At 43.0% G+C, this 17,694-nt stretch overlaps 2 protein-coding genes across 2 annotated transcripts; both read right to left on the bottom strand.

The window, feature by feature from the left end:
- Positions 1 to 91: 91 nt before the first annotated feature.
- LOC121624598 (peptide Y) lies at positions 92 to 2,934 on the bottom strand. Its single transcript, XM_041962377.1, has 3 exons — positions 2,747 to 2,934; positions 789 to 869; positions 92 to 201 (listed from the first exon to the last, which is right to left on the bottom strand). The coding sequence occupies exons 1-3, from the start codon at positions 2,932 to 2,934 to the stop codon at positions 177 to 179; spliced, it is 294 nt and encodes a 97-aa protein (XP_041818311.1). The 3' UTR covers positions 92 to 176.
- A 7,649-nt stretch (positions 2,935 to 10,583) lies between these two features.
- tut1 (terminal uridylyl transferase 1, U6 snRNA-specific) lies at positions 10,584 to 17,669 on the bottom strand. The gene is made up of 10 exons (XM_041962882.1): positions 17,485 to 17,669; positions 16,948 to 17,138; positions 16,616 to 16,822; positions 16,085 to 16,199; positions 15,830 to 15,957; positions 14,818 to 15,044; positions 14,597 to 14,706; positions 13,155 to 13,277; positions 12,230 to 12,322; positions 10,584 to 12,091 (listed from the first exon to the last, which is right to left on the bottom strand). Exons 1-10 carry the CDS (start codon positions 17,558 to 17,560, stop codon positions 10,956 to 10,958), a joined length of 2,406 nt encoding a protein of 801 aa, XP_041818816.1. The 5' UTR covers positions 17,561 to 17,669; the 3' UTR covers positions 10,584 to 10,955.
- Between the last annotated feature and the right edge of the window lie 25 nt (positions 17,670 to 17,694).

The raw sequence follows: 17,694 nt of genomic DNA, 5'->3' as shown, positions 1-17,694 counted from the left end.
TTTTTGAATAAATAGATAGAGGGAAATACAAACAGAGAGAGAGATTTGCATGCACATTAAATAATTAATCTGGAGAGCCACAAGGTCCAGTGCAGGCTGTGACTTGAGAATCTCACTGTTGTTTGATTGTTGATGAATCGAAGGATCGGGTGGGTCAGGGTTAACAGTGGGCTCATTTACCACTGATCACCGTAGTCTGAGCTGTAAGAAAAGGAAAAAAACAGGTTAATCAAGACTGAGACATGAACATGACATGACCAAGCGAGGGAGATAAAATGCGAATCAACGCTCACTTGAACAGTAAAATGATTTTAACAAGGAGCTCAAGAGAAACATTATGAACAGCCATGGAAGCCTTCTGCAGTAAGACTTGCAGCAATACATTAATTTAGCCATATGTTGGCCTGGCAGGGCTGTGTTGTCACTGTTTGAAAAGAGGCACAAACTCACTTGTAGGGTAGATGCATTGACCAAAAATGTTTTTTTCACACTCTAAAACATTACACAGCAGGCAAAAACAGTAATGTGTTAACTTCAAACTGAATTGGAAATAGAAACATTGCTTGATTTCATTTCAGGTATTTTCTTAATAAATATCAAGATCTGACTTTATTTGTGATGACAAACCAGTTACTTGTCACATTTCAAATCATGGTAGGGGCTGTGGCTGATCAGTTATTTTCCCACATAAATTTCCACCTTTAGTTTAAAATCACTGGTATCAGTATCAGCCTTTACAAGCCTAAATTGATTGAACCAGACATGTATTCTCGTCTCGTTTCTCTCACCGTGGTTCAGTGTCTTGGCTGGAATCAGGCCCAAACAGCAGCCACGCCATCTCCTGCTCGGGGGTCGACCTCTTCCCATACCTGCAACAAAATCAAACACCAGCCATGAAACGAATGCAACTAAATATTACCAGCTGGAGATTCTCATTCATGTGAAGGCCGTCTCTGCTTTGCGCCGGCGGTCGCTCCGTCAGCAGTTCGCTGGCTGCTCTGATGGTGTGACCCTCCTGTCGGCCTCCCTATGAATTTCAACTATAAGATATTGTTTTTTTGTGAACAGGGCCGGTTAGCTGCAAACACCCTGTTGAGGTTTTATCAGTGCTGCTTCTCCGTTTGGTCTCGATCACAGATGAGCCGAGCAATTATATGAGAGAAAAGGAGGATTTTCAGGTTCACAGCCGAGTGTCCAGTAAGGCAAACATAACAAGCCCCTCCGCCTTTGTCTTTTCGAGTGTCTTTACTAAAATCAATGTCCTGGCCACTGAAGAGAAAACCTGCCTTTGTTTGAGGCGTCAGGGGCTACACTGTGAGGCCTCTGAGTGCAATGATGGATCCAGCCTCTTTAATTACATACCAGGAGGGTCAATGATGAGAATATACACCCAGGATTTTCTCCAGGTGGAAGCACATAACTCATTCCTTGGTATTAAACATAATTTTATCAAGCAGGGATAGTGTGTTTGGTGACAGTTACCAATTATCTGATCAACACTGTGACCAGACAAAAAACTTAAAATTCAAGACATTTCACAACAGAACAAAAAAAGATATGTGCTACATGTCAAAGTCCGAAAGGTGACAAAAATCTACCATCAGTCAACTATTAAATATTCTGTCATTGATTTTCACCTGGCCAGACACAAAATCAAATTATCAGGATGTCCGGTGTTGCAGTGCATCTATTGCAAGATGTGGGGTCACTGTGGAGCCATTATATCACTTTTATACCCATGTGAGGAAAACCAGACTCGTGACCACCGTGACACTATTTCTCACAACAAGCACATCAACGCAACGTCAGGTAAGAATAGCGAGCCAGAGAAGGGCAGGACTCTCGAGCAACATCCTGACGCAGGGCGGAAAACTTTCTGAGTGAAGTCCTGCCACAGCTGCGAGGGCTCGATCCCCCCATGTGGCTCTCCTTGCTAACTTGTCCTTGAGCCAGAGACTTAATCCCTCGCAGCAAGGGGGTACCTGTGTGACCCCGTCAGAGGATGAAAAGAAACCAAATCACTGCAACTTTTTCAGCTTGTCTCAGCCCTTCAGCTTTTCCAGGTGGTATAGAAGTAACTAAGTACTGTACTAAAGTCCAATTTTGCTGTAAATCTGTATTCTTCTACTTAAAATTCTCCTGTTATTCCACTCCAATATTGTATTTTTTACTCTAATACATGTATTTTGGTCAACTTTATTTACTAGCTACTTTGAAGATTTTGTTTAATAATATAAAATAGAAGCAACAAATTAATGATGAAAAACCATTATTGATTCAGAAAAAAACTTTATTGATCCCAAAGGGGAAATTCACAAGCTACCCTGCAGATAAACGACATTAAGTGTCAAACCACTTTTACCAGCTTCCATATTAAAGTTAGCACATTACTGCATCAACAATTATGATTCAATAATATAATATGCATTACTCTGAAATATGCCAATCTGCATGATGAGTACTTTTACTTTTCGTACTTCTGTAATTTAAGTCAAAATTTAAAGCATTTCCACAGTATTTCTACAGTGTGGTATTGCTACTTTTACTTAAGTACAAGTTCTGCGTATTTCACACAAACTCAAACTCATAGACCTGCAACATCCCTGAGGTTGTCCTGCAGTGTTACATGAACTCTGATGGGATGTGCGCTGTGGGAATGTCTGCCGGAGGAGCTCCCGCATCGTTTGGTCACAGGACATGTTGAAAAATGTCCCATTTTGAGGTGACTTGGGTCGCCCTGACTCACCTCTGCCTGGTGATGAGGTTGACATAATGCCTGACGGCCGCGTGGTATTTGGCCCAGTCCTCCGGCGAGGCGTTGCTGCCGGGGCTCTCCGGCTTGGGAGGGTACGCGTCCGCGAAGCTGCTCAGACACACCAGCAGGCAGGCGACGAGCGCTGCAAACATCATCCAGGATCTCAGAGTGCTGGCCATCTGAGAAGGAGGAGAAACAGCATGGCAGGATTTCCCTTCAAGACAATGAATTCTGCTTTGGAAATAAACCCCCCTTAAAAAAAAAAAAATCCTGAATCAGCTTTTGCTGAAGTAAAAAAGTAAAAGTAGCAATTATTGAAGGTGTCCACTTCACACAAATACATTCACTTGATCATAACTTAAACGCAGAAATCTTTCTAGGATGCGGTTAAAAAAGTAACAGCGGAGGATTAACTTACTTTCTGACAGTTGTGTGTAGCTGTGGTCGGTCCGGCGGGGCGCCTGTCGTGCTGCTGCGCCCCCGGTCCACAGGTTATATAGTGCGGGATGGATACCTGACGCGCACCGAGTGACACTAACCACACCCCCTTCAGCAGCCGCGTGCAGAGGAGGAACTTACCTCTGCGAAATAGTCACACTATCTACACAATATTTGACCTTTCCAAAGCAAATTTTGATGCAAGCACAAATGGAAATAAGGCACCAAGTTTTTTTTTTTTCAACATTAAGCTTGAAATGTAACCTTCCTGTTATTATGTTGCTTTGAAACTTACATTTTAAAGATTTATCTATTTCTCCCTCTCACAGGTCACCCATGTATGGTTGTAGAAGAAAAAGAACAACAGAAACCATTAGGATTTTCTTTGCATGCCTCCGTTTGGCACCAGGAACAGCGCCGACAGACCATAATGCAGACCCCCACTCTGCTTTATGGCCTGAAATCATGGTCCACAGCAGAAGCCTGCGCACCTGTAAATCAAGTGTAGGGTTTATCGGCTCATTCAACGTACGCCTGCCCCCTCTCTGTATCCTTATATGTGATGGAACAATCCTGTAGGTGAAACAGTTCTGGATGCTGAAAGGAAGCAGTGGGTGAGAGTGATGTGCGTCTAACTGGCACCCACCCACACTGAAGTCCTTTCACCGGGCCGTGACGACCCTCCACCTTAGAAAGGCTCCAACTGGGGTTCAGAAACCGCAACATAACAACAATGACCAGTGTATCAACAGTCAGAGAAAGGTGGGATGACCTGCTAACCTGCAGTATACAGTGCTCACACCAGCTACCACAGCTGTAGTGTCAATCCACTGATCACCGATTCTGTTGCCAGACACTTTCTGCATTTTGCCAGGAATATTTAAACATGGCACACCACCTGTTTTTAGTATAACTTGCCTTTAAGACAGCGAGGGAAGTAAGAAATTCTTTGATTTTTAATAAAAATGTCTTACATTGAAGAAGAAATTTGAACACACAATATCTTCTATATTCTAAAAATGTACAGCCCTTGTTCACAAAAGTGGGTTGAGGTTGGCAGGTGAGCTTTGAATGCAGAGCTATATGGAATATTCACATGACAGTGATGGTCGCCATGGCCAATGAATTTGTTGTTGCTTTTTTTAAAGTGTATAAGGGTGAATTTCTTGCAGTGCACGGACACTGTTGTAATCAGAGTCATCCAATTGTTTTATTGACTCCAGCCTATTCTGTGCAAGAGTAGTTAATGATCTCTGTGAAGCCACCAAAATTACATTCTAAAACACAGACGGGATTAATTGAAAACAGTTTGATAACTTTTTCTTTGAAGAAGATATAAATTCATTAGTATTCATCCCTTCATATGAAATGCATCTGATCCAGGATTGATGCAGCATAACTTGTCTAATCATTTACCCCTTCACCTTTGGCCCTCCATGCACTCATCACTCCTGCATGTATTATTCAGATGGTGATAAATCCATTGATATGGTCTAGAGATAGAGGTCATAGGCTGCAGCGTCCACAGATCAATAACGCCATTGGGTTGCACACACTCACATCTTCGCTGCAGTAATTCTCTTATGATTGAATTCAACTATTTGATGAGGTGATGCTGCATCGACTATGCCTTTTATTACGTTGCCTTTTCAAATTCACCACAGAGAGTTTGTGGACAAGTGTGGACCGCTGATGGGACATGAGCACACACTCGCACAGAGACACTGTGTACACGAATACCTTTCAGGCCTCAAGTGCTGACGGTCTAATGTAATCGGTCACATTTATGACCGCTGCAGTGGCTCCTGTTTATCTTGGATCTTCACGGTCTGCTGTTCAGTTCATGACACCTGAAGTCGTCCCTTATCCAACGGTGCAAGTGCGGTGATCTCGTTTTAGTGTGTGCATGTGTGTATACTTGTAGTTGCTACATAGTGAGGACCGGAGGTTTTTAACCACAGAGTGAGGACTGGGCTGTTTGAAGCTTCAGAGTAGGTTTTAAGGCGTAGGTTAGAATCAGGCTTAGGTTTAGGGTAAGGCATTTAGTTGTGATGGATAAGGTGAGGGTAAGGGCTAGGGAATGCATTATGTCAAGGAGGGCCCTCACAAGGATAGAAGTACGTGTGTGTTTGCGGCACTGCTCGTACACAGAATAGAGATGATTTTATGGCAGATGTGGTCCTGAAATAAATGACAGATTTTCTTTTTAATTGTTTTTCTTTTTGTTCAGTCATTTTGTAAAATTCTGGGCTAACAGTTTCACATTTCAGGAAATAAGTTTATTTGCTTCATTGCAGAGTTAGATGACTGCTCTGAAATATGTCCGTTAAACACAAAAGGCTTCAGCCAGAACCAGTTAGCCTAGCTTTGCAGAAAGACTGGAAAAAGGGAGACAGCTAATGTTTCTGTCCGGCAGCATCAGAATCCATCTACCAGCACATCTGAAGCTCAGGATTCCCCATCTTACAGGAGGCTTATGTGCTTGACTATTTCTTTGCTGGAGCAGCAGCTTCCTGGGGTCTCTGCTGGATGCTCAGAGCCAAGAAGTAGTCTGGCACAGAACACCCTGAATAACAGGGAATTGTGTTTTTACACTTTGATTTTTGTACAGATTAAACAAACGAGAAAATAACATGTTAATTAGTCAGCTTTAGACGTGCCAATAGGTGGGTTTTGTTACCTTTGGACAGGGCCAGGCAGTTTCTAGTCTTTATGCTAAGCTATGCTAACCTGGAGCTGGCTCTAGCTTTATAGCAGCTAGTCAACAAAAGCCAAAGACAAAAGAGTGGTGTCAATCTTCTCAACCAACTCATAAAGTGACAGTATTTTGTGTATTTGCCATGTACTGTTTATTCAGATTTGATATGTATATTTACAACATTATGAAACAGTGTGCCTTCTTATTAGCAGCATACCTATTGTGCAAACATAGCAGGAGTGTAATAAACAGCGAAAAGGAAGCTTTAATAATCTTTTACAGCCCTGCTTTATAACATTAGTATCAGCCATGTATTAGATCATGGATAAATCAAAGAAACTGTCACAGTGCCAGATATCATAACGGCACACCTTCCCTGGGGAAGTCATGACAACTCCTCTCATGTGCTGTTTATAGAGCTGTAAAAAACAATGGTTTTTCCTTCATCTGTCCCTAAGCCCTTGTCAAAAACACAACTTGATTTGAGCATAAATTTCCGCTGACAGCCTCTGTAGAGCTGCTGCTGCTGTTGACAATAAACAAGCAGTTAAAGTGTATATGACCATGCCATAAAGGCTGTAAGTGGATTGTGGTATTACACATTGATTGCAGTGACCATTTCTGAGCAATTATTGTACCATAATTCAAAGTGCTATTGAGGGACAATAAGTGCACTGCAAATTTGGCAGCCAATGATGGCCAAATTGATGCAAAACTGCAAAATGCATCATAAATTGGAAAATGGCTTTTAACAATCAGACGAGTTTGGAATAAAGGGTGGAATCGCTAAAAGTACTTAAATCATGAATAAATCATCATCCATTCGAGGGAACTGATATGTGTCCTCGACAAGCCATTTCAAACAGCTAACGGTGGCTATCCTGAACATTTAGTTAATTCTGCTCCAGCAATCAGCTTCTCGGCGCTCACTCCACAGGCCGTAAAAGGCAATGGCAAGAAACAACAACATGCGCAAGAAAAACTCATTAGCTATCCGCCGTTTGTAGGTAAACACTGAGACGGTAACAGCCCTCAGATAAGGGAAGGGGCAGACAGATCCAAGTTTTCACAGACCAATAAACCCCAGCTAATGCACTCCTGAAGAGCAGTTTGGGCTCCTCCTGACAGGGGAAGTGTTTGAGTCGCCATCAGGGCCAAGATAATAGGACCAGTAGGAGGCTACTGATTTTCAATACTTTTTCTCTTATCTTTACCAACTTTTCCCACTGATGCTGGTGCTAATGATGTCTGCGGTTTTGTCGGGTATAAGACAGAGAAAATTTCCTAACTTGAACAAATCGTGATCTTGGAAATCTACTTACTGTACGCATCTACCTGCATTCCTTAAAAGGAGCTCTAAAAGCTTTTCCCCTGAGCCCGTCTCCACCATTTCCATTTGCATCGCGCACGCTGCCTAGTCCAAATAGAAAAGGAAGATTAAACACACGCATGCAGAAGTCCAGTCTGGTGTAAGAGCAATCTCCCCGGAGAATGTCTGACTCCTTCCTGCCATCACAGACAGAAAGGGGGAAATGATTATGCGTTTTTATTTAGCCTTATCTCCAGAGTGGGGGAGCCACTAATATGAACAGAGTGCTTTTCAGGCAGCCAGGTCTGTTTGCACAGCTCAGGAGACAAAATGAGGGGTTGATGGCTGCCCACTACCACGATGCGATAATTCATGACCATACAAATGGCTCTGAAAGGGCCCATTGAGTGTTAGTCAGACGCTCTGCAGATGACTTGTGAGCAAACAATAACATATTTCCCTTTCACTTCCACGTTAGACTTTCTTTGCTTGTTTTGGGGGGGCGCACACACACACACACACACACACACACACACACACACACACACACACACACACACACACACACACACACACACACACACACACACACACACACAAATCCTAAACAATGGGTGCACAAGCCAGGGCTTCACTTTTGCTCATCTGATATCCCACACAGCGATGTCTCATGCGATTCTTTTTCCCCAGAGGGCCGAAGCTACTCCGAGAGCCAAGAGCAGCGTCACTCAGACCATTCGTCTTTTCTGGAAAACACAGCTAACCAATTACAGCAATATCCCCCCCCGTCCGACATGTTTACGAGCGAGCTGGCGACGGCAGCTTCAGGTAACTCTCGTGGGTGGTGAGACAGGTGTTAGGGGACTCAGGAGAGGCTGGCGATCTGATTCAGAGCATGTTCTCACAGTCACTACAAATTGGTCAGTGTGCTAATTAAGGATGAAGTCAACGTCTCACTCGCCATGCATATTCTAGGCATCAGATTACACAGACAGGTCTTTACGGCATCACACAAACACGATGACATCATACGAGACGTGACTCAATGCATTCATGCGTCACAGTGCGCTGCACGGAAGCTGATATTGAAAAAAACAGCTGATATCGCCGGCAAGCTGTTGGGATTTCAAGTCTCCGGGGAGACTTCCCAGTGGAAAACCAATTACACAAAATGTGAAATTAGCTTTTTTTTCCGGGGAACTCTAAATGAAGAAGAGGCTCCACGTTCTGTCAGACGCAGCACACATATAACAGGCCACCACAATCAATTCTTATCGTAATTACAGCAAATGAGCTTCATGTAACTGAAGCAGTTGGTCATTAACGCCTGATGAAACCATTTCTCAGTGTTTTCCAGGACTGAATACGTGTTGCTGTCCATCTGTTTTACAAAGCTTTTACAATACATTGCTTTATCTGATGAGGAGTAACATGAGGACAAATGCTTGTATGAGTCTTATCGTAATAACAACTATAGCCTAGTTTGTTTTCTTGTATTAGGCCAACAGCAAACACCCTCCGAAATCTGATATCAATCACTTTGACTCTCTGGCTTAGAGGTGTGTGTGAGTGTGAGACAGGCCATTTATCAGGAGCACCTTTGAAAAACAAGCGATAGTGATATTGGAGTAGCCTGGAGTGTCGGTGAAAGCAAATGGCTTATGTTCGAGTGATGTGGCATCAAAATCTCAGAAAAATAAACAAGAACAATCAGTGATTCATCCTCAAAAACAAACACCTACAGCCACGTTAGCAGTTCTGTAAAGCGTGGGCCCAGCTGTTCTTTGAGCTAAAATGCTAACACTGGCATGCTAATGATAATGCTATCATGCTGTTTATGTTCATCGTCACGTTTTAGCGTGTTAGCATGGCAACATTTGCTAATTAGCGATTGCAAACACGGATGTGTGTCGCGGATTTCACGGCAGTCATGCAGTAACTGTTGAGAAATTTCATTCAAAAGAACAAACAAAAAGCTAATTACAAATAATCCTGAAAACAACATTTAGTCCTCATCCCTCTAATAGATGTTGGGCTACGTCACAGGATACCTGAAAACTCTGACCTGCCGGTGGCGCTGAAGGGCAGGTCGGGGAACCACTGCAGTCGTAGGGATTCATCCTCTGAGGAACATGAACGGACAAAACTCCACAGCAATCCATGAAGCGGTTGATGAGATATTTCAGCTTGGACCAAAGACCAGATCAACATCACCATTCCCAGAGCCGTGCAGCTAGCACGGCTAAAAAAAAATCAATATTTTAATAATATTATATTGCTTCAAAGTGGAGTCATAATTCAATATTTGTCTTTCTGATAACAGTCAAGCAAAAATGAACCAAAGATAATATCTTGGGCAAAAATACACTTTTTAAAAATCTTATTTGATTTGGCAATAAGCTGATTTTTTCTGATTACTACCAAAGAATTCATTGTGATTTCTGAACTGCAAATGAACTGAGTTCTTGGGTCATACAGCAGCTTTATCTTTAACTTCACGGCCACAACAAACTATCAGTTATGCAAACCAGCATCGGGTTAACATGTGGTGAGCCATCTCAAACATCTCCATCCTCCGCAGCCACATCTAACCTGCCGGCCGTTTGTATTTCCCTTTAAGAGTGAGATGAATGATGTTAATCAGCACGTGGGACCTTTGTGAATCCCTCTGCTCCTGCTTGTCCCGCCATAATAAAGCAGTCGGCCTGCCTCAGTAATTACTCTCATCCGTCTCAGTCAATGAGTGAAGGCCCGAATGGAGAGGGGCCGCTCCACTCGGCGGCCCCTCTCTGGCAGCCCATGACATAAGCTGAACCAAATCACAGACACCATTCCTGCAAATAAGGTGAACTACAATTACTGAATCTTTATGAAAAAGGGACTGCTTAAAGATTATGCCTGAGGTCAAAAATAAATGAACATATGGTCCTGACTAATCACAGCTACTGTTTGTATACACCACTGCAAATACTGACATTATATTTAATAAAAAAAACAAGTGGACCATACTCAGTTTTTATCAACCTGTTCTTAACACTTGTTCTAAGTTGCTTGTAAATTGCTTACAAACTCATTTTAAGTTGCATTAAATTTGAAAAAAATTGTTTTGTAATGTAGTGCCCCCCCCCAATCCTCACTGAACCACTGTGGGATGCTGATGCAATGTGTCCACGAGTAGGAATTACGGGAGCATCTCTGGGTGTCAGAACCCCATTCCAAAAAAATAAAATAAATTTTCCTCCTAAATATATCATCATAAATTAATAATAATTTCAAATATGTTTGTTGAAAGCAATCATGCGGTTTGTAGACACAAAACAGTTTGTTTCTAAGTAGAAAGACAGAGATTTACAAAGACTTTTTTATTCATTTGAAGACAGCATCACACGGTGCGTAAACCAAACGTCTGCTACTGAATTTACCCTTCAAAGCTTCATGATGTAAGAGCCTTAATTTAAACAGAAATGTACTAAAACCAAGCCACCATCTCAAACATAAAAAGTAGGCTTAATCAGGAAATCTTATTCTGAACAAATGACAAATATATAGTATACACAAAAACACTACAAACTTCTGACAAAGCCCATATTTACAAATACGATAACTGATGCCTGGTCAGTATAAAGCCACAGTAACTCTCTTTCATGTCCCGCTCTCAAGGGTTAATACAAGTAATAATAATGCCATCCTTGATTCAAAAGAAAGAAAACACAAAATTCTTTGATTGGACGGCGAAAACTGAAATAGGACCAGTTTTAAGTGCTTCCAACTTCCTGTCTCTCTAGCAAGGTCTCTACCATCTTTGGTAAGAACGCTTCCAGGAAATGAAAGAAGTCATGAAAAACTCCTGTCTTGTCACTGGTTGGCTCTAACTTGAGCACCGCCTTTGTGCTTTCTGTCCCACCCACCATCTGGGGCTGAACCTTGAACTCCAGGGGCTCCTTGAGCTCCGGCTCTTTTTCAGTGATGTGAGCTGTGACCTGGCACTCCAGCTCCATACAGCTGCCCTCTGGCTTCGAGTCTGCATCTTTGATCAGCTCCCTTCTCACTTTCCTCCTGCCAGCCCACACCATGTGCTTCTGCACACAGGTCCAGTGAGGGGATTCAGGCTTGCCCCTTTTCGCCAGTCTTGGCTTCTTGCCTTGAGGCGACACAGAAGCATCGCTGCCGGAGGACAGCGGCCTCTTGGCACCGAGCACGGCTGTACCCAGAGGGCTCGCTTCGTTCTGGCTTTCAACACTGCTGTAGCTGTCATTTGCTGATGTGTTGAGGGAAGCTGGTGGAGTTTCCATTTCCTCGGCAGCATCCACAGCTGAATCCTCACCAATAACGCCGTCTGCGGAGGGAGTGAGGCGACACTGGAGAACACTTTGGAAGACTCCCTCCACGGCAGAGCAAACCTTCTGAAACCACAGCAGCCGGAAACCATCTCCCGCCATGTGCAGCTGATTTCGCAGCACTTCAGGGAGTGACGCGAATTTGAAGGGGATGCTGATGGTCAGCTGCTCTGTTTTGGTATGTGGGACCTCCCCGTGGGGGGTCAACAAGCGCAGCAGCCCCCATGGCTTTCCCTTGGTGGATTTGCGCTGGTACTGCAGGCTGCGGCAGTACTTGGCGGCCTCCTGGCACTCCCTCTGGAAGCTGCGCTGACAGCGTTCATTCAGGTTTCCAGCTACGTTGTGGGAGAGCTCAAAGGGGTCTGAGAGATTTAGGGGGCCCAGTTTGAGACCGTGGTGATGAGTCTTGATGGGTTGTTCCTCTTGCATGGCCTGCTCTTTATTCTGGCTGAGGAAATCAGTGACTGGGAGTGCACACCCCTCCCTGACAGATATGACACTGCTGGCAAAATCAAACTCGGCATAGAAGGAGAAAAAGCCAGCGAGCAGGGTGCCTGGATGGAGAAACCATACATGTGCATAAAGAGCAGTGATGCTGGCACTGTGTGTAAGAGGTTACATCAAGTCGTTTTTAGATATATGAAGAAGCAAGAATACATAAAAACATGTCACTGAAATCTAGTCTCACTTACAGAGGTCCTGTGTATTCTTGCTGGGGGGCACTGCAATAGGCTGACTAGGGAAGGTGCAGTTCCAGCCCTCAATCACACACTCTTCCTCCTCACCTGCAAAGAGGCGAACACAGAACGACTGATAAACTGGTTAACAGATGGCATAAAACTGAAATGACAGCAAAACAGACAAATTAACTTGCCATTTTCATCTCATTGGACCATCTAAAGCAGGCATGTCCAAACTATTCCATGAAGGGCCGAGTGGCTGCAGGTTTTCATTCCAACCAAGGAGGAGCACGCCAGGCTGGACTCACTTAATCAGCTGATCTCAGTCTTCAGCTGATGGTTAGATGACCTCTTGACTGGTTGGAACAAAAACCACTCAGCTCTTCATGGAATAGTTTGGACATGCCTGAAGGATCTACATTATAGAAGTATTTTCCTGTCTGGAAAAATCCTTGTTAAAAAGTGAAATATTTGCAACACTGAAAAAGAGACGTACTGACATCCCTGGACTAATCTTATCCAAATGTCCCCATACAATGTTTCTCCATTTTTGTTTATAAAAATTGTTTAAATTGTTAATTGCACAGTCATGAAGAGAAGCAGGGATCAGGACACACTGGGCCTCAAGTAAGAACTTCTCGTACGAACACATTCATTCTTAAGTGGCACAAACGAGTGAATTAAGAGACGCCGAGAGGATCAGGTAACCTTAGATGGCAGTTTTAGGAGATAATGATGAAATCTCACAAACCTGCACCTCCTCATGAACAGGCGGCACTCATCAGGCTGAAACGAGTTATTTATGACTAGTCTGTGCAGTTAAGAGAGTTATTGTGAATCTGAACTTTGAAAATCAAGCCTCACAGAAAAGGTGGGAGGTTTAGGGTAAGAATATGAAAATGTTCTTGCATGAGGCATTGAGTAACGCAGCACTTACAGGCCAAGTCTTTGAGCTGGTCCACTGTGGGGAGGACAGGAGGTTCACAGTTTTGCAGGAAGAAGATGATCAGGAGTGTCAGAGCGTAGTTGTTGAGCAGAGGACCGGCACCACTGGGATTACCTACAGGCAACAAAGTAAATATGATGGTGTTATTAACAGCAAAATGAAACAAAGATTAGTACAATGCTGTACAACCGCATATACAGGACAAACAAAAATTGCAATAAATCGTAATATATAATTGCAATACTTGGTCCCGTCAAATATGACCTGTATTTTATGGACCCTATTTTCTCATTTTTTAATGCCTAAGGGACAAATAGGGACAACAACACTGAGTGAGAGCCCTGCAGCCATAAACGGGCTGCAAAATAATCCCTACAGGTGTTTTTACACACTGTCAATGCACATCCACTAAAAGTGTTTGTTTTTGCCACTGGCAGGCTCAGACTGTTTTTCAGTCTGACAACACTGTGGAAAGGATCCCTACAGAGATAGACCTTTTTCTCGAAGAGTAAGATCCTTTTTTGTTTAACCAGAAACAGCTTGTTCTTTCCAAAGCCACCAGACTCCACTTACAGAAACAGTCATTTTTTTCATCGTCGAACACACTAAATAAACATACTGTCGCAGCCCTAGTGTGGAGGGGCCTTTGTGGCGCGGCTTTCGTTCTCAGGTTTCCTAAAGGCGAGGCCAATGCTGATACAAAACACCTGCTACATTACACTGACATTAATGGGCATCTATGCCAGTGTAAAGACAGGTATACAACAACTGATGTATTTGTACAATATCTCATGATGGTAAAGCACTCATTTGGAACCAGCATTGTTAATAATCATCACATGTCAACAACGTCAATTCTGGAATCCAGCAAACTGACCCTGGATCCGCCACGAATGATCCAATCACATCTCTGCTGACATGTGATTCAACAGTCATTGCTGCCACGTACAACCTCTTATAAACTCTGTGTGACAGCTTTCTTTAAGTTTAAATATCAAACCACTTGCTTTGGTTATCCTAAAGTTTTGTTGGATTTATGCTAAAAAAAAACTATTTATCTGTAACCTGTTTGCTTCACACTAGAATGGAAACTGTGTCATAACAGTCAAATATGCCCCAGGAATAAAGTCATTAGTGAGCTCTTAATATTTTACTCTACATCAAAAGATGGAGTCTGAACTATTCCAACAAAAAAATAGCTGCACCTTTTTTTTTTTTAAACAGCTTCCATAACAAGACCCTTAAAGGCACTGCATGATCATACGGGGCGAGTGAAGTTCTACTGACGTATGTTGACCAAAAAGTGAAATGATAACCTAAATACACCAGATAACAACAAGACCTTAATCTGGAGTTTTAAAAAATGGCATCTGTTTTTATTACAAACAGAACTGGTGCTATAAGCTACACCCTACAGAGTCATTTCATCTCACCAGCCAGCTGCTTCTGCTTGGCCCAGAAGCGGATGGTGTACACCAGAGGCCTCAGCCTGTCCTCCATCCCTGAACACAGCTGGAGGAAGCGGGTGTTCCTCACTGCTAGTCTAGTGAAGGAAACAGGATCGGAGAAAAGAAAGAAAGTACAATAATTCTGCTCACTGTACAACATAAAAACAACATTTATGACCACACGGTGTCCTCAGTCATCCACTCACCTGTTGTTAATGGTGATGTCCCCCTGCAGGTTAAGCTCCCGGTGATGGAACTTGACAACGGGAAGACGAGCGCTGCTGACCACCTGGACTTTGTGGACGCTGGGGACACAGCGTCTAAGGATCGCTGCCACAAGCTCCAGAACCTCGGCCGGAGAGGCAGTGGACAGGTCAATGTCAGAGAGGATGGAGTCCTCAGAACGGCCGTCGTCTGACATGCCCTCCCCTGCCTGAAGAAAGAGGGAAGAAAGAAGATTCAACATGCAGCTCCTAAAAACGTTAACATTGTTTTATGCTGTTTCTTGGCTATAAAGTCTGTGGATTGAAACATTTGAAAGACCGATATAACCAGGATAGTTTGGAGCAGGAACAACTTTATTAAACTGGATAACTGAATGGAACTGAAAATCTAAGTCAAAGTAATAAAACCTAAATAAAGAAATCTGGAACTGATCATGAAAGTCAAAGTAATTAATACAATTCAATACAAATGTCAATTAATTCAGTAAAGCTAAGAGATGAAAATACATAGCTATTATGTTTCTGTAACTTTAATGTATTCAATATCTATTAAAGTCTACATGAATTATTTAAGTTTCCCTGTAATATGGGGGAAATTATTCTGCAGTTGTTTTAAGATTGCTGTTCGAATAAAAACTTTCAGATAAAGTTACGTTTCCTAAAGTTGGAATTAATTGGTTATTATCACAAAGGCTTTTAGGCCTTTTAGGAAATTAGGCCTATATTTGAGGAAAAATGCAAAAACACTGGATAATTCAACAGACACAAAAGTTGCATTAAAGAGGCTAGCACAATAGACTTATTTAAAAAGTGAATTACAAATTTAAAAGTTGATAGTGTTTCAATTCATTTGTTTTTGTATGCATGCATTTGCATTAATTGTTTTGGCTGATTACTGGTCAACCTCTAGGCATCAGTGAGGTTAAGAAAAAAAAAAAAAGACTGTAAAAGCACTTTATAGGCACAACTGACTGTATTTTTTAAAACGTCAGACCTGCTCTGTGGTGGACTTGGCACGGGCCTGGAACACCTTGGTGTTTTCCAGGTCCAGGAACAGGTCTAAGTCACAGGAGTGGATGCCGAAAGTGTTGACAGATGAACCAAATGGCAGAATCTGGCTGTCTGCAAACCATCCAAACATAATGTTAAAAATGAGAGAGCCAATCTGCAACGATCTTCCGCACAATTATCATCATGCAACACAAGGTTTCAGAAACGGACTCTCTGTATGCATGTTTACAAAGGTCACCTGGGAAAAACTCCACAAAAACCTCCTCCAGGAGTTGAACCAGCAAGCCTCGGGCCTTCTTTTCGTTTTCCCCCAGCTGACATCGCTCGACAATGTGCTGCATCTGGGCATCCACCTGGGGGTGAACAACGGACAACAACCTAGTCCCTTTGTTAACAAGACCTGTTGTAATAAGATGGTCGATTCTCATTGGCCAGGACTAACGCGGAGTCCAAATACATATTAATGTTAAAGTGTTTGACTAATATGCACTGTTTCCTGTCAGTATAAAGTATATCAGTTTTTTGCCCACCAATTTCCAAAAGTATGTACTATTAACATTATTTACTATATTTTAAGATGTATATTTATCTTATATCAAACTACACAAATTCAACACCATTACATTATCAGATATACTGTATCATGGAACAAAATGCAGACTCAAGCACCACTAGCAGCCCCTACAGGCTGTGACACTCATTACAGCAAAGTGAATTTCCCATCCCCTCAGTCCCACTCTTAATTGATACTTGACAACAGAATGCTTACAGACACCAGCTGACACAGCTGGGGTTTGAGACAGTCGAGGACTTGTTGGAGGTTCTGGAAGTCATTCTTCTTCTTGGGAATCAACTTGAAATCCTTCTTTTCCCTGGTTTTGACGCGCAGCTTCAGGCCTTTCATCCGATGCTCAGCGCAGGACAGGGCTGCCTGTATGCTGTCAGTCTCGCTGAACTGCACGATGGCGTACACACCCTGAGAGCAGAGTGAGAGTCAGACTACAGCGGGCTCCATCAGGCACTTTCCACATGATGTGAACTGACTGCTCTTGGTATGGACACACACTGTAAGGCTAGGGCCATCCTTTAAAGCCGACTGACCTTGTCTTTATCCACGACAACATCTGAGACCGGCCCAAACTGCTGGAAGTATTCAGCTATGTCAGTCCGAGAGGTGTCAGGCTTGATGCCACTGACAAACACACTGTGCTCCTCCTGGGTCTTCCTGGTGGACCGCACAGTGCTCAGCGTCGTGTGTTTCCGCCCTTTGACATGCTGATCCACGCTCGGCACTGCAGGAAATCAAAACATGACGAAGGCTTCAGAAGAAACTATTTTTTAGAAATACCACAGCTTCAAAGATCAAAACGTATCGTGCAGCAACTGTATGAACCCATACAAAGCATGACAAATATATCCTAACCTTAAAAATCTTTGGCTAACACAGTACAACATTTGCTAACTGTTGCAACAATGCTTTACACAGACAACAAATCAAAGTAATGTTTTTCGCCTCCCTAATAAAGTAAGCCGGATTTTTTCGGCCGCGTCTGCTTTTAACCACATGTAAAATACGAGGAGCGACTAGAAACATCTATTTCAAGTTCATCTGACTGGCATGTGGCTCAGTTAGCTTACCGTTTGGTAAGTTGACGTTGCACAGAGTGCAGTGAAACCCTCTCGGCGTCGTTTTAATGTCGCCGTCTGCTTCCATGATGGTAAAACGTGACGATAAAGCAAGAAACTGATCAACCGCTTAAGTCGACAGAAAAGTTTGGGGCCGACTGTGGTCCATGCGCCTCTCAAATCTCCCTCCAGCGTCGACCCTGCGTTTGTTCAGAGTCCGTC

Source organism: Chelmon rostratus, chromosome 21 (assembly GCF_017976325.1).
Source record: "Chelmon rostratus isolate fCheRos1 chromosome 21, fCheRos1.pri, whole genome shotgun sequence".
NCBI lineage: Eukaryota > Metazoa > Chordata > Actinopteri > Chaetodontiformes > Chaetodontidae > Chelmon > Chelmon rostratus.
The sequence above is the reverse complement of the archived record's forward strand: the minus strand, read 5'-3'. Positions and strand labels throughout refer to the sequence as shown.

Bases quoted from the DNA above. Each gene is read 5' to 3' on its own strand.
- tut1 (XM_041962882.1), bottom strand. From the start codon at position 17,560: ATGGAAGCAGACGGCGACATTAAAACGACGCCGAGAGGGTTTCACTGC. The intron at 17,139-17,484 runs GTAAGCTAACTG...GATTTCCTGCAG, and splicing joins CAACGTCAACTTACCAAACG to TGCCGAGCGTGGATCAGCAT. The intron at 16,823-16,947 runs GTCAGTCGGCTT...CTCTGCTCTCAG, and splicing joins TTGTCGTGGATAAAGACAAG to GGTGTGTACGCCATCGTGCA.
- LOC121624598 (XM_041962377.1), bottom strand. From the start codon at position 2,934: ATGGCCAGCACTCTGAGATCCTGGATGATGTTTGCAGCGCTCGTCGCC. The intron at 870-2,746 runs GTGAGTCAGGGC...ATTTTGTTGCAG, and splicing joins AACCTCATCACCAGGCAGAG to GTATGGGAAGAGGTCGACCC. The intron at 202-788 runs GTGAGAGAAACG...CTTTTCTTACAG, and splicing joins AGCCAAGACACTGAACCACG to CTCAGACTACGGTGATCAGT.